This window comes from Lepus europaeus, chromosome 6 (assembly GCF_033115175.1).
Source record: "Lepus europaeus isolate LE1 chromosome 6, mLepTim1.pri, whole genome shotgun sequence".
NCBI lineage: Eukaryota > Metazoa > Chordata > Mammalia > Lagomorpha > Leporidae > Lepus > Lepus europaeus.
This window is the reverse complement of record NC_084832.1, coordinates 59441172-59461599: the sequence shown is the minus strand read 5'-3', so window position 1 is coordinate 59461599 and position 20428 is coordinate 59441172. Positions and strand designations below refer to the sequence as shown.

The window sequence follows — 20428 nt, the reverse complement described above, 5'->3', positions numbered from 1 at the left end:
GGATCTGTGCCGATCTGAAGCCAGGAGCTAGGAGCTTCTTCCGGGTCTCCCACGTAGGTGCAGGGGCCCAAGGACTTGGGCCATCCTCTACTGCCTTCCCAGGGCATAGCATAGAGCTGGATCAGAAGTGGAGCAGCCGGGTATCGAACCAGCGCTTCAGGCCAGGGCATTCACCCACTGTGCCACAGCACTGGCCCTTACTCTAAATCTTAGAATGAATGCAAAGACTTAAAGATTAAGACCCTCAATGTCTCTTCAGTATTGGGACATCAGACTTATTAAGGACATCTGTTCCATCTTTGGGTAGTGTGATAGGTTAAAAAAGTCCTTCTGATTAGTTTTTTAGAGATTTCATAGCCCCAACTTAATGCCTCTTCTACAAATACTGGCAACTAGCATCCCATTGTGGTTGACTAATTAGTTAATATATTGAAATAAAATACTACATATAATGACTATTCAAGGTGGGATAGCTAACTTTTCCTAAATACTAAGGGATTAACTGTTCACACGTCAGATGTCTTTTATTTCAATTTCAATTATTTTTGATGAAAAACATCTTTTTATTTTAATTATTTTGCATGAAAACATTTTAAAATGTATTAGATACTTTAAGAATAAAAATTTACATGTTCTCATTATAATAATGTTTGTCAGTTTTTGAACATTTAAAAGATTTAAAAAGGCCTCCTTGTTTTCATAGTAGCTATGTCTGATCCTCTCCTTAAGTCTCTGTCTCTTTGATTCCTCTTTCTTGCTATCTACTACACAGAGATAATGGAACTGTATATCCTGGATGTCCCTCAACTTCCTGCTATCTCATTACCACGTACACAAACTAGTGTTTTATTCTTGTCTAAACTGTTGTACTTCTGTCATTCTGGTAGAGGCCTTCCTTCTGTATAAGGTTAATATATTGCTTGTATACTAAAGTTTTAACATCCATTTTCTCTTCTCCCCATATTACTTTTGGGTATCAACATGATCAATTATTCTCACTTAAGAACTCATTCCTTAAAAAAGTTCTATACCTTTCTCTCTCTCCTTTTTCAACTTGATACTTACTAGTCTTTGGACCCAATTCAACTAAAACAGTTCTTCAAGGTCACTAGTAATCACCAAATTGCTGAATAAATGGAGATATATTTATCTCTGTCTCATATAGCCTTTTGCAACATTTTACATCTCCAAGTGGTCTTGTCTTCTGGAAAAAATGTTTCCCCTTGGCTTTCATCTATCACTCTTCAATTTTTAGTTTTCTTATTCAAGTCCTTCAGTCATACATGTAAGAAAACTTCAAAAAGTTCATGGAAAAGTAGAATTGAATGGTAAGTTTATTTTGGTACAAAAAAAAGTCTCTAAATCCGTGCAGCTTTCTTCCCAATAAGCATTTTCTGTGAACTTTTTGAAAGCCCTTCATAAAGGCTCCTTCTTTTCCAGCATTCTGTCTCTTAAATGTTGATTTACAAGACTTTCTATTTGTTTTCTTAAGAAAAATCTAAAATGATTTTATTACAAGAATCTTTTATAAAGAAGACTCTTAAAAGCTTAAAAGTAGAGTAGAAATGTCTTCAATAGTAGTTTACATACGAAACATTCATGTGATAATTTCTTATGTTTTCCCTTGATTGAAGCTCACAGGCTTTGTTAATTGTGTATACCTATGTATTTCTCTGTGATGTAAAAGTAATTTATGAAGAAATAGTGAAGTCTGGGATTAGTTGCCTCAGTCCCCATATAGTGAGACTAAATTGGTTTAACAGAGTTACTTTTGCATTGTCAGTGTAGTATGATGTACAATTTTGACTAGACTCAGATGATACTGATACATAGCAGTGTTTCTCAAACTGTCATTTTGGGATACTTTTGTACTCTTTTTAAGCACCCAAAGACCTTTTATCTCTTGATTATGTTTTAATAATTGCCATATTGAACATTGAATCTGAAAAATTTAAAAATACTAATTCATTTAACATTGACAGAAATAAACTCAATATATACTTTTTATGAAAAATAACCAAAATTTTTAAGAGATATAAAGATTTAAATGTTTCTGCAAATCATTTTAATATCTGAGTTAATGGAATATAATTAGATTTTCCTATCTGCTTCTGCCTTCAGTTGGTTAACAATCTCATATCTTCTGGAAAACTCCACTGTGTACTCATGAGAGATTTAGTAAATCTAGAAAATAATGTAATATTATAGAAATAGATCTTGGGTCCAGTGTTGTGGCACAGGAGATGAAGCCACCATTTGCTAGCTTGGCATCCCATATCAGAGTGCTCATTTAAGTCCCAGCCATCCTGCTAATGCACCTGGGAAGGCAGCAGAAGCTGGTTGAAAGGCAGAGAGAGGCAGAAGCAGAGAGAGGGGTCTTCCATCTGCTGGTGCACCCCTCACACGGCTAAAATGACCAAAGCTGAGCTGATCTGAAGTCAGGAGCCAGGAGTTTCTTCTGAGTCTCCCACACGGATGCAGGGAGCCAAGGACTTGGACCATCTTCTACTGCTTTCCCAGGCCATAGCAGAGAGCTGGATCAGGAGCGGAACAGCCAAGGCTTGAACCGGTGCCCATATGGGGTGCTGGCATTGCAGGTGGCGTCTTTACCCGCTACACCACAGCACCAGCCCCAAGCTATATATTTATACCCTATAAGAAACCTCTTTCAATCCCTTCTTATGCCCCTACACTTCCCAGCCTCTGGCAGTCCCTGTTCTATTCTCTATATCTGTGAAGTCAACTTTTTTTTTCCCCCCAAAGATGTATTTATTTATTTGAAAGAGTTACAGAAAGGAAGGGAAAGACACACAGAGAGATCCTTCATCTGCTGATTCAACTGCCCAAATGGCCACAACAGCCAGGGCTGGGCCAGGCCGAAGCCAGGAGCCAGGAGCCAGGAACTTCAACCGGGTCTCCCATGTGGGTGGTACAAGCCCAGAGACTTGGGTCATATACCACTGCTTTTCCCAACCATTAGCAGGGAGTTGGATGGGAAGTGGAACATCTGGGACATGAACTGGCACCCACAGAGGACTGGTATTCCAGGTGGTGGCTTTACTTCTATATCACAACATCAGTCCCAAATTCAACTTTTTAAACTTCCAGATATGAATGAAAATGTGCAGTATTTGACTATGATTGGCTTATTTGTACTTAACATAATGTCCTGTAATTAATTGTGATTTTCATCCTTTATAGAAATGGTACCTATTCCTTTTACCTTTAGAATATTGTTACTCTCATTCAAGAATCTGCCATTTTATTTCTATAAAAATAGTTTAAAAATTTCATAGTTTTTGGTACAGATAATGGTGATTGTTTCTGACAATCCATGGACTTTTTTATTTTAAAGATTCTGACAATGGAGATATTAATTATGATTATGTTCATGAGTTATCACTGGAAATGAAACGTCAGAAAATTCAGAGGGAATTAATGAAGCTGGAACAAGAAAACATGGAGAAGAGAGAAGAAATTATCATTAAAAAGGAGGTATGCCATTTATTACAATAAATATGTTAGTAAATAATGTAAACATGCATATTGATGAGAAAAATCAAAGCTTACTGCATCTTAAGTTATACTAGGATATTCATATATTGATCCACTCAGTGTACATCAGCTGTTTCTGTTAATCATTTAATCTTCACAATCCCTTAGATAAATAGGAATTATTTTTGCTTTTGACCAAGTGGGCAAAACTGTTAGAGATAGACATCAGCTAATGGGAAATGGAGTTTGAGTCTATGTGTCTGCCTTGTTTCTTTTTTAAATTTTAATGTTTATTTATTTATTTAATTTATTTAAAAGACAGATGGAGAGAAAGGGAGAGAGCGTGCTCTATCTCCTAGTCCCCAAGTGTCAGCAATAGCCAAAACTGAGCCTTATCAAAGCTAGGAAACAGGAGCTCAATCCAGGTTTCCTGTGTAAATGGCAGGGGCTTAATTACTTGAACCATCACCTGCTACCTCCCAGGGTGCACATTACCGGACACTGGAATCGGGTGTGAGCTTTTACTTTAACCCGGGCACTCTGATATGGGATGCGAATGTCTCAAATGGCATCTTAACCGCTAGGCCAAAAGCCCAGCCCTTCTTGTTTCTTTTTTAAAGAATAGAGATATAATTCATTTGAATATAATTTATGATTTTTCTGAGGTTATTTTGAAATGCATAATTATAATTTGTTTTATTGGTATTAGTGTATGTTAAGGGAGTTAATTATCACATTGGCTAAAAGCATGGGTTCAGGAGTCTAATATCAGTACATGATGCCCATAATTATAATTTTTAATCTGATATTTTAAAATACATGCTTTTTTTTGAACAATGAGTAGAGAAGTTCCTCAGTTAACTTACTGATTTTTATTTTGAAAGGTTTCACCGGATGTGATTAGATCAAAATTGTCTCCATCACCTTCTCTAGGAAAGTCTGGTAAATCTCCAAAGCGGAAATCAAGTCCCAAGTCATCTTCTTCAGCTAACAAGAAAGACAGGAAGACATCTGCAGTATCTTCTCCCCTGTTGGACCAGCAGAGGTCAGTAGGGATAATTATTGCTGGAATCAAAGAGCTTTTTCTCCAGTGAGATTACAAAGAACTAGAAGGTTATAAAACAGTATTTTTAAATACTTGGTGTATATTTTCCTCTAAAAATGTGAAATGTTTTGGTTGAAAAGAAAATGATAGAGAACTATAAAAGAAAGGCATGTCATGTTCACATATGTGTCAGAGCTTTTCATTTTCTAAGAAATATAAACAATACATTGATGTTTATGATACTTGTGCATGTGTTTGTACTTTCAATTATATGTATTATCTTTTAATTTATAATATTTCTTTCATCTGTTTCATCATATTACAGATATATCATTGTAACTTTCCTTCTACAATTTGCTTTTTCAGTTACTACTTTTTTGCATTTATCCATATTGTTATGTATAGTCTTAGTTCATTCATTTTAGTATTTAGACTTTGTATTTATGTACTTTTCTGTTGAACAGTTTATGTGATTTCCAGCTTCTAGTTTATGAACTTTCTTCTTTGTTTACATGATTAAGCAACTAAATTCTTTACGGTATATACCTAGGAGCATGAGTGTATTATTTAGAATTATTTTAGTAGCCATTTGAATAAATAAAAATAGAATAAATAAATAAAAATCTAGATGATAAAATATTACCACATTGAGAGACTACATAGGAGACTTTTCATTTAATATTATTTTGTATATTTAAATTTTTTTAATTTATAAAATTTTTATTAATATAAAGGTAGGAGATTTCATGTATTTCATTGATAACAGTTCTGAGAAGATAACCATATTTATCTCTCTTCCTCCCTCCCTAAAGCTACAATTACTGCCAAATTAAAATTCACACTTTTCCTTGAAAGGTGGCATTTTCCTTTGGCATTAATTGTGTGATATAGTTTGATGGTAAGATTTATCCTGATAAGTGAGATACATTGTGATTTAAAACCATATATTAGGCCGGCGCCGTGGCTCAATAGGCTAATCCTCCTCCACCTTGCAGCGCTGGCACACCGGGTTCTAGTCCCGGTCGGGGCACCAGATTCTGTCCCGGTTGCCCCTCTTCCAGGCCAGCTCTCTGCTGTGGCCCGGGAGTGAAGTGGAGGATGGCCCAAGTGCTTGGGCCCTGCACCCGCATGGGAGACCAGGAGAAGCACCTGGCTCCTGGCTTCGGATCAGCGCAGTGTGCCAGCCACGGCGGCCATTGGAGGGTGAACCAACGGCAAAAGAAAGACCTTTCTCTCTGTCTCTCTCTCTCACTGTCCACTCTGCCTATCAAAACAACAACAACAACAAAAAACCATATATTATCTGTTTAGTCTGTGTGCATTTTTTTTTTTTTTTTTTTTGACAGGCAGAGTGGACAGTGAGAGAGAGACAGAGAGAAAGGTCTTCCTTTTGCCGTTGGTTCACCCTCCAATGGCCGCCGCGGCCGGCGCACCGCGCTGATCCGATGGCAGGAGCCAGGTGCTTCTCCTGGTCTCCCATGGGGTGCAGGGCCCAAGGACTTGGGCCATCCTCCGCTGCACTCCCTGGCCACAGCAGAGAGCTGGCCTGGAAGAGGGGCAACTGGGACAGGATCGGTGCCCCGACCGGGACTAGAACCCGGTGTGCTGGCGCTGCAAGGCAGAGGATTAGCCTAGTGAGCCGCGGCGCCGGCCTGTCTGTGTACATTTTTAATCTTAGTTTTTATTAGGTAAGCTAAATTTTTCTTTATAGTTTTTTTACATAGAGGAATGAGATATAGTTAAGGTCTTTTATCTTTTTTTTCTTTAATTTTTGCAATACTTTCAATTTACTTTATAATCAAAGGCTTAATATAGCACTAACCATAATGTTCAGGAAGTAAAACATAGAAGAGCACAGTTCCACAAGAATACAGATAGGGGCTATAAACAATAATCAGATCAAAAGATGCCAGTTTTATTCTTAATTTTTTTGTATTATCTACATAACAGAAAACATGAAACTTAATAAATTTAATTAAAGTGTGTACGCTCATTTTATTTAAACAAAAAACTGATCTAAAATTCTCTTCCCTCCCAATATTTGATCAGCTGGAAAACCCTGTCTGTATGAACTCTTAATGAAATTCATATTTATCTCCTTGTTTCTAGAGATTCTCATTCTATTTCAGACTCCAGCTACTTTTTAATTAAGTTATTATATCACCCTACTATTTACTTTATGTACTATCTACTCCTGGACAAAGATGTACATTTTCATTCATTTACTCCAACCCATTCATTTTATAGTTGCTGTCAGAGAAATCTTAAAAGAAAAATTTCAGTTAACTTATCATTCCATTGAAAAACTCAGTGGTTTTCCATTCTATGTAATGAAATTCAGATTCATTAGCATGGCAGTCATACTTTGACCTTTCTGTCTTAACCAATATTCTTGTCTGTTTTCCTACTACCTTTTTCTATCCTGAATCTTTGAATCTCTAGCTCAAATTCTGTATTTCCCATTAAGTTTCCCCACTTCTCACTTAACATAAATTCTTTTACCTTTATGTACCTATCAGGTTTTGTATATGCCTTCCTGTTAATAGTAATTGCCTTTTGCATTATATTTCAGCTGTGGCATGTGTGTTTTACAACTTCTATTAAGTTTAAGCTCCTTGAAGATTGAGATCTCAGTGGTTCATTGTCCTGTCTTCCCCTAGCACTTACTTTATATAGAGCTTCGCATTGTAATAAGACATTCACTAAAATTGACTTGATCCTTTCCTTACTAGGACTGAGTAAATATTGCAGAGGGAAAAGGAAGAGATTGAACTGTAGAGTGATGCAATCTACCCTACTTGCTCTTTGCTTTCATCCTCTCCATATAACCTCTCTACTTTGTTAGTAACTCATTCTTTGATAAATATTTCTCATGAATAACATTGATTTAACTACTGTATTTCCTGGATTCTACTATATTGTTAACTTTAAAATGTACCATTAACTTCATAATAGGAGCAAAAGAGCCTAGAAAAGAGTTCCATTAAAAGCACAAAGAAAACATTGATTTAAATATACCATTTCTTCAGCTGTACAGTTTATATTGCCTAGAGTATGTCAAGTAATCAACTTCTAATTTCATTGCTAATTCTTACTATAAGCTTTTTGTAGACATATAAGGTATGAGTATGGATTAGCATTTCAGGTAGAATTCAGTGGAGTATTTCATTCCATGTAAGTAAATTAGCTGAGGTGACAGATAAACAAACTCCGTGGTCTTACTAGGTTATCATATTGAATAGAAGATACAATTACTGCCAAATTAAAATTCACACTTTTCCTTGAAAGGTGGCATTTTCCTTTGGCATTAATGGTGTGATACAGTCTGATGGTAAGATTTATCCTGATAAGTGAGATACATTGTGATTTAAAGCCATATATTACATGTTTTATCTATGTGCATTTTTAATCTTAGTTTTTATTGAGTAAGCTAAATTTTTCTTTATAGTTTTTTTATATAAAGGAGTCTGAGATATGTCAAAAGCTGTTCAGAAGCAATAATTTTAGAGAGAAATAAAGTATCTAAAACTGATGGAAGTAGGGAAATTGGGTCAGTTGTTCATCTTTTGCTTTCTGTTTTTGTTTTTGGCTTTTAAGATTTATTTGAAAGTTAGAACTACAGAGGGAGAGGGAAAGGCAGAGAGATAGCTCTTCCATCTGCTGATTTACTCCCCAGAATGGCTGCAACATCTGGGGCTAGACCAGGCTGAAGCCAGAAGCCTGGAACTCCTTCCAAGTGTCCCATGGGGGTGACAGGGGCCCATATATTCAATCTGTCTTGTGCTGTTTTTCCCAGGAGCATTAACAGGGAGCTGGATCCTAAGTGGAACCAATGCCCTTATGGGATTCTGCCTTTGTACATGGTGACTTAACCTGCTACGCCACAATGTTGTCCCCTTGCCTTAGCTTTTAGCCACTGGTTAGGGTGCCTGCATGCCATATCAGAATGCCTGGGGTTCAAATCCTAGCTCTGCTCCCAATTCAAGCTTCCTACTAGGATGCACCTTAGGAGGCCACAGATGATGGCTCAAGTAATTTGGTTCCTGCCACCTGTATGGGAGACCTGGATTGAGTTTCTGGCTCTTAGCTTTGGCTGGCCCATTCCTGACCATTGCAGGCTTGTAGGCAAGTGGACTCTGTCAGAGTCTCTGTACCACTTATCAGTTGACTAAAAAAAAAAAATTGAAAAATATTATTAACTTCAGAATACACAAAACCGATTTTGGCCCCTTCTATTTGAAAGCAGTGTAACACAATTATGTTTTCCAACCATGTATATTTTTGAAGGTAATGTGAAAAAATTCTGTACTTTAGTGTGTTAGGATAGTCCATGGAATAATAGCTGAGTCCCCAAATATCAGTGGTTCAGCGCAATAGAAGTTTATTTCTCTAGTGAGGTGAAACTGGGTGTTTCTGATTAATAGGTTGCTGTCTCACACGTGGAAGTTTGGTAACCCAGGCTTCTTCTGACCATGGCTTCATTTTCTTATACTTTTAAGGGATCCAAAGAATGGAATGTACAAAGGAAAAATATGTGTTTATTCAGCACTATATTTATGATTGCCTGTTAGAACCCTTTGAGAGGCAGGCCTGAAAATGGTATTCATCAAATCAACATTCCTTTTGCCAGATCTTGATCAATTGGCCATACCTGATTTGAAAAAAAAAATGTAATACGGTATGGTTCAGCACTGTGCCCCAGAGAAAAGTTTTGTAAACATCCAATTGGCCTGTATCACAGGCAGTTATGTGAAAATGTAGTTTGTGTTAATTCCTCTGTCATTTTATCTTGAAAATTTAAAACTTGTTTCCTTTCAGATGCTAACTGCTGATTAATTTTCATTAATTTAAAAATGTGGCTAATTTGGTTGTTGGCAGATGGCAATCTTTGAGAAAGGATATATGGGAAGAAAAATGATTTTGACTGAAAATATCAGAATAACGAGATTAGTATTAGAATTATTAATAATTAGGAATAGTACAATGGTTGCTACTTCAAAGAATTGCTGAATTTGAAGAAAAATTTTAAGATAGGGAAAGCAGCAGGAGAATTGGGGATGACAGATTAATTTTGACATAGAAAGCTCCAAGAGATGCAGTAACTATAATAAAGAGAAAGATGTCTGTGCTATGTCTACGTTCAATACAAAAAGTTTTATAAAATACTGTAATAGGATATTCTGTGAGTGTCTGGTATGTGAAAAAGAAAAAGAGGGAGAGATTACCAGCCATTTCCAGTGATTAGAAAATAGAGAATAATTGGGACCTCCTAGAATATGATTTGTAAAAGTTTTCTTTTTTCTTTTTTTTAAAGATTTATTTATTTGAAAGACAGAGTTACACCTTTGAAGTGGCTGGCGCCGTGGCTTAACAGGCTAATCCTCCGCCTTGCAGTGCCGGCATACCGGGTTTTAGTCCGGTTGGGGCGCCGGATTCTATCCCGGTTGCCCCTCTTCCAGGCCAGCTCTCTGCTATGGCCCGAGAAGGCAGTGGAGGATGGCCCAAGTCCTTGGGCCCTGCACCCGCATGGGAGACCAGGAGAAGCACGTGGCTCCTGGCTTCGGATCAGCGAGATGCGCCGGCCGCAGTGGCCATTGGAGGGTGAACCAACGGCAAAATGGAAGACCTTTCTCTCTGTCTCTCTCTGTTTCACTATCCACTTTGCCTGTCAAAAAAAAAAAAAAAAATTAACATGAAAGGCAGAGTTACAGAGAGGTAGAGGCAGGGAGAGCAAGAGAGCCATCTTCCATCTGCTGGTTCACTCCCCAGTTGGCTGCAATGGCTGGAGCTGTGCTGATCTGGAGCTAGGAGCTTCTTCTGGGTCTCCCACATGGGTGTAGTGGTGCAAGCACTTGGGCCATCTTCTGCTGCTTTCCCAGGCACATTAACAGGAAGCTGAATCAGAAGTAGAGCATCCGGGCCTCAAACTGGTGCCCATATGGGATATTGGGACTGTAGGTGGCAGCTTTACGTGCTGTGCCACAGCGCCAGTCCTTGCAAATGTTTTCTCATGTTTTGTAGGTTAGCTCACACTGTTGATTGTATCCTTTGACACACAAAAATTTTCAAATTTGATTTATTCTCATTTGTTTAGTTTTGATTTTGTTACCTGTGCCTTAGGTGTCATAGCTAAGAAATCACTGACATGTTGGATATCATGAATCTTTTTCTCTGTATTTTCTTCTAGGAGTTTTAAAGTTTCAGATTTTACATTTAGATTTTTTGTTTTAATTAAAAACTTTTATTTAATGAATATAAATTTCCAAAGTACAGCTTATGGATTACAATGACTTCCCCCCTCCCATAACTTCCCTCCCACCCGCAACCCTCCCCTTTCCTGCTCCCTCTTCCCTTCCATTCACATCAAGATTCATTTTCAATTCTCTTTATATACAGATCAGTTCAGTATATATTAAGTAAAGATTTCAAAAGTTTGCCCCCACATAGCAACACAAAGTGAAAAAATACTGTTGGAGTACTAGTTATAGCATTAAATAACAGTGTACAGCACATTAAAGACAGAGATCCTACATGATATTTTTTAAAAATTAATTAATTTTCTATGCCATTTCCAATTTAACACCAGGTTTTTTTTTTTTTTTCATTTCCAATTATCTTTATATACAGAAGATCGATTCTGCATATACTTAGTAAAGATTTCATCAGTTTGCACCCACACAGAAACACAAAGTGTAAAAATACTGTTTCAGTACTAGTTATAGCATCACTTCACATTAGACAACACATTAAGGGCAGATCCCACATGAGATGTAAGTACACAGTGACTCCTGTTGCTGACTACATATACTCTGGTTTCTCTTCAGATCGTATAAATCTTTCGCCTTTTACATTTAGATCTTTAATCCATTTTAAGTTAGTTGTTGTATATGATACAAGGTAAAGGTCCAACTTCATTCTTACACATGCAGCTATCCAATTTTAAATGAGTGGATAAGGAAAGAGACATGGAAAAAGTGTGGAAGTATATCAAAAGTGTTAACAATATTTATTCTTAGGTAGTACAAAATAGGGGATTTTTATTTCATTTGCTTTTCTATATACCATTTTAAAAAATGCAGCTCAAGCACTTTCATTTTGTAATATTATTCCCTTTCATAGAGTTCTTTTCCACTTCAGCCCTACCTTTTCCCTGAAATCTACCTTTCAAATTTTATAGTGATAAGCAGTATTAGCAAAATAAGTAGCAAGTACATTAATACTCTGCTCATTCCTTTGATTTGTTTTCTGTATATGGGTTACTAGTATACAAATAGTAAAAGGCAAGTAATTGGAAGTAAAGCCAACATTTTAAAAAGTGCTTAAAAATGTTTCCATTTCACTTTCCTGAAATATTTGGACCTCTAATGATAGGTTTATGTTATCTTCAGGAATTCAAAAAGCAACCAAAGTAAAAAGAAAGGACCACGTACTCCTAGTCCACCTCCTCCGATACCAGAAGATATTGCTCTGGGGAAAAAATACAAGGAAAAGTATAAAGTAAAAGATAGGATAGAAGAAAAGCCAAGAGATGGAAAAGACAGAGGACGAGATTTTGAAAGACAGAGAGAAAAACGAGACAAGCCCAGGTAAGTAGGTTTTTTTTGTTTTTACATTATTACTCTGTAGAGTCTAGATTATTTACTCTTCAGAAGTTTTTAGGCATTAGTGTAATGTATTTTTTTTATTTTGTGTTTAATTGTATATATACGTGCAGTTATTCCCATAATGTGTCATGGAAAGTTCAATAAACATTAAAACTTTATTTTTGAAGTGTTTAATTGTGATGGAAGCATAAAATTTATTATGTCGATCATTTTAAGTAGTTCAGTAGTATTTAATGAATTGATGTTGTTAAACAGGGCTCTAGAACTTTTTGATATTGGATAGGTGACTTCTGTACCCATCCAACAATAGCTCATTTTTTTCTCCCTTTCCCTAGCCATGGTAACCATCATTCTGCTTTGTGCTTCTATGAATTTGACTGCTTTAGCTATCTCATATAAGTACAATCATAGAATACTAGGCTTTTTATGACTACCTTGTTTCCCTTAGCATAATGCCCTCAGTGTTCATCCATATTGTTGTATTTGACTGAAGTTCCTTCCGTTTTAAAGCTGAATAATATTTCATGTGGTGTCTGTCACATTTTATTTATCCATTTGTCCCTAATGCACATTTGGGTTGCTTCCACTTCTTGGTTATCATGTTAGTGCTGCTGTGTGCATGGGTGTGCAAATATCTTTGAGACCCTGCTCTCAGTTCCTTTGGATACTTGAAGAGGTTTTAAAAAGTTTGTGGAAAATAGAATTAAAAGATGATACACATGTTCCATCAACTTTTTTTTTTTTTTTTTTTTTTTATTTGAAAGGCAGAATTACAGAGAGGCAAAGAGACAAAGGGGGGGAAGTCCTCCAAGCACTGGTTCACTCCCCAAATGGCTGGAGCTGTTTCAGTCTGAAGCCAGGAGCCAGGAGCTTCTTCAGGTTTCCCATGTGGGTACAGGGGCCCAATGGACTTGGGCCATCTTCTACTGCTTTCCCAGGCTATACATAGCAGAGAGCCAGATTGGAAGTGGAGAATCCAGGACTTGAACCTGTGTCCAGATGGGATGCTGGTGCTGCAGGTGGCAGCTTTATCCACTACTCCACAGCACTGACCCCTCCATCAACATTTGAAGCCTCTTCATACACCCAGAAGTGAGATCATTGTATCATACAGTTTTGTTTTTAATTTTTTTAAAGAACCTGCATACTGTTTTACAATATCAACAGTACACAAGGGTTCTAATTTCTCCATATCCCAGCAACACTTTGATTTTCAGTTATTTTGATAGTAACCATCCTTATAGGTGTGAGCAGATGTATCATTGTGGTTTTGGTTTACATTTCTGTGGTTATTAGTGATGTGAATATATTTTCATATTTTTGTTGGCCATCTGTATGTCATCTTTGGAGAAGTATCTATTCAATTCCTTTGCCTATTTTTTAAAAATTGGAGTATTTGCTCTTTTTTTTCCTGCGGTTGAGTTGTAGAAGTTCTTTATACATTCTGGATACTGATTCTTTGTCAGAGATAAGATTTGCAAATATTTTCTCCCATTGTATACATTGCCTTTTCACTTTTTTATCATGGCCTTTAACACAAAATATTTAAGTTTGATATAGCCCCGTTTGTCTGTCTATCTATATCCTTGATGTCATTGACAGGCCCAGTGTCAGGAAGTTTTTTCAACCGTCTTTTTTTTTTTTTTTAAGACTTATTTATTTATTTATTTGAAAGAGTTATAGAAGAGAAAAGGAGAGGTATAGAGGGAGACAGATCTTCCATCCTCTGGTTCACTCCCCAATTGGCTGCAATGGCCAGAGCTTTGCTGATCCGAAGCCAGGAACCAAGAGCTTCCTGCGGTCTTCCTATGCAGGTGCAGGGGCCCAAGGACTTGAATCATCTTGTACTGCTCTCCCAGGCCATAGCAGAGAGCTGGATCAGAAGTGGAGCAGCCAGATCTCGAGCCATCACGCATATGGGATGCCGGCACAGCAGGTGGCGGCTTTACCCACTGCACCACAGCATCAGCCCCCAACTGCCTTTTTGAAGAGAGTTTTACAGTGAGATCCAATTTTCCCAGCACCATTTGTTGAAGAGACTGTCCTTTCTCCAGTTATTAATTTTAGCTCCTTTGTCAAAGATTAATTGGTTATAGATGGGTGGATTGATTTCTGGAGTTTTTATTCTGTTGGTTTACATCCACAGCCAGCATCATTGAATGGAGAAAAGTTAGAAGCATTTCCACTAAGATCCAGAACCAGACAAGAATCCCCACTTTCACCATTGATATATTCACCATATATATTCAATATAGTCCTGGAAGTTTTAGCCAGAGCCATTAGGCAAGAAAAAGAAATCAAAGGTATACAAATTGAAAAGGTGGAAGTCATATTATCCCTATTTGCAGATCACTTGATCCTATATATAGGGAAACCAAAAGACTCCACTAAGAGACTATTGGAACTCATAAAAGAGTGGTGAAGTTGCAGGATATAAAATTAATATAAAAATTAGTAGCTTTTTTGTATACAGATAAGTGCATGGCTGAGAGAGAACAACTTCTTCTAAGATTTATTTGTTTATTTGAAAGGCTGAGTTACCAACAGGCAGAGGCAGAGAGATCTTCCATCCGCTGTTTCACTCCCCAAGTGGCCACATCAGCTGGAGCTGGGCCAATCCGAAGCCCAGGAGCTTCTTCCAGGTCTCCCTACTACTACTCCACAGCACTGACCTTGTACACAGGTACAAGGGCCCAAGCACTTGGGCTGTTTTCTACTGCTTTTCCAGGCCATAGCAGAGACATGGATCAGAAGAGGAGCAGCTGGATCTAGAACCAGTGCCCATATGGGATGCCGACACTGCAGGCTGCAGCTTTACCTGCCATGCCACAGTGCTGGTTCCCAGAGAGACCTTAAGATCAATCTCTTCTCCCCTGCACACACATGGAAGACCCAGAATAAGCTCCTGGCATCTGGTTCAGCCTAGTTCTGCCTGGAAATTTGGGGAGTGAACCAGCAGATGAAAAACTTCTTACTCTCTTTGTGTCTCCTTCTCTTTCATAACTCTCTCAAATAAATAAATAAATAAATAAATAAATAAATAAAAGATGTTAAAAAAAAGAAAATATATTCTTTTCCCATTATATTGTATGAGTATTGTTTAGGGAATGAGAACCAAGATAAGCTTGTGTGTTTGGTATATATGCAATTTTATTTTCTAAAATTTTTTTTCTGTGGTGTCTTGAATCTGAATATGGTGGGCTGACTGTGAGTGTATATGGACATTCATCTAAGGTACCAACTCATGCATTTATGAGGCTGCAGAGTTCCATGATCTACTGTCTATAAGCTGGTGGTCCAAGAATGCCAACAGCTGAATATCAATGTCCAGTGCAAGCACTCAGGTAAAAAGAATTCAGCCTTCCTTCCCCTATTTATTCCGTTCAGGCCCTAAGGGGATTGGATAATTCCCATCCTAATGCGTATACACCTTCTGGTTTGCTCAGCTCACCAGTATCAATTCCAAATTCTTCTAGAAAAGCATTGCAGACACACTCAAAAATAATGTTTAATCAGATATCAGGACACACTGTGACCCAGTGAAGTTGACAGATAAAATAACCCATTATATTATCTAATAAGGTTGTCATACAGATTGAATAAGTTAATATATAAAAGCTATTAAAACAGTGTCATATACATAGTAGCAGTATGTTACCTGTTATTATCATCAACATTATTATGATGTTAGTGGTTTTGTCTATATTCTTCATGTCTTTATCCTAGCATCAAACAATACTTGGAGTGTGGTATGTACTCATTAATGTTTGTTGAGCAAATTAAAATGATTTATTTTAATAAATATGATAATTGTACAACCTAAATGTTTTCTACAAATGAAATGTGTATTGTATTACATTTTTAAAAAATGATTTTATTTATTTATTTGAAAGAGTTACAGAGAGAGGTAGAGACAGAGAGAGAGGTCTTCTATGTGCTGGTTCACTTCCCAGTTGGCCATAATGGCTGGAGCTGCGCCGATCCAAAGCTAGGAGCCAGGAGCTTCTTATGTGTCTCCCATGCGGGTGCAGGGGCCCAAGCACTTGGGCCATTTTCTACTGCTTTCCCAGGCCACAGCAGAGAGCTGAATTGGAAGAGGGGCAGCTGGGACTAGAACTGGCACCCATACGGGATGCCGGCGCTGCAGGCAGAGTAACCTAGTGTGCCACAGTGTCTGCCTCCATATTACATTTTATCAAGAAAACAGAAGATGAGTTTTCAGTTACCCATAGTACATTTCATTTTTTAAAAGTATATATTTTACATAATGATTTTAAAGATTAAATTATAAGCATTACGTTATGTAAGTGTATTTTTGTGTTTGAGGAATAGACAACTATTGAGAAAAATTGATATTGCTATTTTTAGGAAAATATAGGTTTGCAGGTGAAATTATTTGTATTTTGAATGTTTTCTTTTTTATTTTCACATTTTCCCCCAAAATGATATATAACTTGAATATCCTCATATCACATCACATCCTTTATTATAGCAGCATTAAAAATTTTTGGTTGGAATATGGTCAGGCTAAAGATCATCTTTCCCTAAGTGCTATAAATTACAGTGCTGTTGTTGATGTTATAGATTTCATTTTTAAGATATTGAACTCTTCTTCATTCAGTATCCTTTTTGCTTTATTTGAATTTAAACTATCACCTATTTTTTTTTTCCCGCAAATAAGAAATCAGCCAGAGTAAAGTTGTTGGTGTTCTAAGGATACTTATATATCTCTGTTTTATAATCTGTAGCTAAAGTACAAGTAATTCTGACCAAATTTCGAGACAGTTTCATTACCTAGAGACACACCTTCTATATATGCAGAAGTGAGATGGGGCCAGGTCCCAGTGGGTTCACATCTATGGTTTGACCCATCTTATTTTAGTAACCAGAGGCGTCTTTTTTTAGTAACTGGGTCTTCTCTCTTCACTATTCATAGTCAACATACTTTTAAAAGAGTAATAACACAGAGGAAAATGTAAAGATGCCAAATTAATTCAACAGTATTCTGAAACATTTTTTCCCCTGAACGGTAAGTAAGAAAAAATATGATTAAAATGCTAAAAAGCCATTACTTGACAGTGTTCTGGCCTTAATATGATAACTTGATTGTCCTAAGTTTGGAATGAAGTTTTTTTTTCCATGCTGTAGATACCAAGTTTAAATAGAAAGGTAATTGGACTGTAATGTGATTTCTTTTTTTTTTTTTAAGATAGTATGTATAAAACATCTCATTTTTTCATGTTCTACTTTGAACTAATCACCAAATGCTATTATAAACATCCTTTAAACAATTTTAAGTCTATACCCCAGAAATAAACTCAAAGATAACCAAAATGTCTGTTTAGGTGGAGAGCTGTTCTTTATTTTATTAAATTAAATATTTCTAAATTAACTGGAACCTGATGACATTGAAATTGAAAAGCACCAGATGACAAATGATATGTGTTCTGTAGGATGCATTTGAATGACCATTTGTCATAAATAATTTTCTAAATCTGGCTAGGATTTACTGAGCATATCTCTTAGTACCTGTAAGTAAATACATTTTATTTAGAGTCAATTAAGTTTTAGTGACTTAGGACTTTTCTATTAGAAAAGAATAACAATTTTGATTGAAAGTGTAAACCTTTAATAGAATTACAGATAATTAGATGTTTACATGAATGTAGTGTTCTAGTTAGCATACTTTTATTTTTTAGTCAACTGTTACCCAAAAAGTGTTTTATTTGCCTAAATTCTTTTTTTTTATTTTTTATTTATTTTTTTTATTTTTGACAGGCAGAGTGGACAGTGAGAGACAGAGAGAAAGGTCTTCCTTTTGCCATTGGTTCACCCTCCAATGGCCGCCGCGGTAGGCGCGCTGCGGCCGGCGCACCGCGCTGATCCGATGGCAGGAGCCAGGTGCTTCTCCTGGTCTCCCATGGGGTGCAGGGCCCAAGGACTTGGGCCATCCTCCACTGCACTCCCTGACCACAGCAGAGAGCTGGCCTGGAAGAGGGGCAACCGGGACAGGATCGGTGCCCCGACCGGGACTAGAACCCGGTGTGCCGGCGCCGCAAGGCGGAAGATTAGCCTAGTGAGCCGCGGCGCCGGCCTGCCTAAATTCTTATTCCGCATTCTTTCTTAGGTCACTTTCCTAACTTAACAACATGTTTTAATAATTTAACTCTTTTATTGATAAAAGGTCTAAGTAGGCGTAATTTTTAATCTGCATGGTTTAGGGTGGTTATTCTCAACTATAGGTGATTTTTGCCTCCTAGGGAACATTTGGTAATGTTTGGAGTAATTTTTTGTTGTCACATCGTGATGGGAGATGGTCTTGGCATCTAGTGAGTATTGGTCAGGGATGCTGCTAAACATCCAGCAATGCACAAGACAACCACTCTTCCCAACCCCCACCCCCTGCCTCCCCAGCCCCCGGTCCCCTAAGAATTAACCAGGACAAAATGTGAGTAGGGTTAGCACCAAGGTTGAGAAACCGTGGTTTGTAGCTGATGGTTTTGCCACTACTGCAGATATGAAAAAATAGTTATCACAAATACTGAAGGCAGTTCTACAATATGTTGACTAGAACATCAGAATTTTAAAAAATAAGCATCTAGCCCCTGAAATGATTGCTTTGAGGAATATAATACTTACCTATCTAGACATGTGATGTTTAGAATGTTATTTTGAACATTAATCCATAGTGGGTTAAGCATGGCCTGTAGCACCAGCATCCCACATAAGCATAGATCGAGTCCTAGCTGATAATCTAGCTCCCTGTTAATGCGCCTAGGGAAGGCAGCAGAAGATGGCCCAAGTGCTTGGACCCTTGTTGCCAAAGGGGCTTCAGCCTGGCCCAGCACCAGCTGTTGTGGCCATCTGGGCAGTGAATCAGCAGATGGAAGATTGATCTCTGTCTCTCCCTTTCTCCTTCTGTCTGTAACTCTGCCTTTTAAGTAAATAAAGTAAATCTTTACAAAGCAAAACAAACAAAAACAAAAGCAGTCCTGTTTCTTTTTAGTTATTGCACAAGTATGTATAATCCAACTCTCCCTTCACACACATTATACTTATTCAGCAGACCAGGAGTTATTGAGATGTGCTTTGTGTGGTTTTGTTTCTCTGGTAGCAATGAAAGGTGATTTGAAGGGAATAGAGGAAACTTTACTTAAACCAAGAATTGTGAACTAAATCTCAATTTTTTCTGCTAATAAATAAAGGCAAATTTAGATAGACAGTATATAGGGCCCAGTGTTGTGGCATAGTGGGTAAAGCCATCACCTGCAGTGCCGGCATCCCATGTGGGCACTGGTTCAAGTCCTGGCTAATCCACTTCTTCTTCTTCTTCTTCTTCTTTTTTTTTTTTAATTTTTTGACAGGCAGAGTGGACAGTGAGAGAGAGAGCGAAACAGAAAGAAAGGTCTTCCTTTGCCGTTGGTTCACCCCCCAATGGCCGCTGCAGCTGGTGCGCTGCAGCCGGCGCACCGCACTAATCCAAAGCCAGGAGACTGGTGCTTCTCCTGGTCTCCCATGCGGGTGCAGGGCCCAAGCACTTGGGCCATCCTCCACTGCACTCCCTGGCCACAGCAAAGAGTTGGTCTGGAAGAGGGGCAACCGGGACAGAATCTGGCGCCCCGACCGGGACTAGAACCTGGTGTGCCGGCGCCGCTAGGCGGAGGATTAGCCTGTTGAGCCACGGCGCCAGCCTGGCTAATCCACTTCTAATCCAGCTCTCTGATGTAGCCTAGGAAAGCAGTGGAAGATGGCCCAAGTCCTCGGACCCTCTGCATCCGCATGGGAGACCCAGAAGAGGCTTCTGGCTTCTGGCTCCTGGCTTCGGATCGGCTCAGCTCCGGCCATTGCGGCGTCTGGGCAGTGAACCAGCGGATAAGACATTTCTCTCTCTCTCTCTGCCTCTGCAGCTCTGTAACTCTCTGCCTTTCAAATAAATAAATAAATCCTAAAAAAAAAAAAAAAAAAGAAGAAGAAGACAGTATATATACTCTAAGGAAAGGTCCTTAAGCCCAGAAATCTTTCATAATCCTAAATGTCAAGTGAGGCAGCAGAGACATTTTGTTTGGCTTAGCTAGTGAGAGTTTCCCTTTTTCCAAAGCCTTGAATTTACAGGCTTTCTCACAGCCACTTTCTAGCTAGAGCTCACTAATATGTTTTCTCAGTAGCTGTTGGTGAGTCCCTCCCTGCCCCCCGCCACGTACGTACTTACACTATCAGATTATCAGAGTGAGTTCTGTACTTCATGTTAGGGTACATGTTAGGTCTGTGCTGTAGGGAGAATGTT

General features: G+C 38.0%; 1 protein-coding gene across 5 annotated transcripts in view; it reads left to right on the top strand.

Moving 5' to 3' along the window:
- ZC3H13 (zinc finger CCCH-type containing 13) overlaps nt 1–20428 on the top strand; it is a 91487-nt gene that overhangs the window by 28638 nt on the left and 42421 nt on the right. For all 5 annotated transcript variants that reach the window (XM_062194165.1, XM_062194164.1, XM_062194168.1 and 2 more), the window contains exons 6-8: nt 3356–3495; nt 4380–4540; nt 11929–12126. In XM_062194165.1, coding sequence (XP_062050149.1) covers nt 3356–3495; nt 4380–4540; nt 11929–12126 — 499 coding nt within the window. The remainder of the gene's footprint in view (nt 1–3355; nt 3496–4379; nt 4541–11928; nt 12127–20428) is intronic.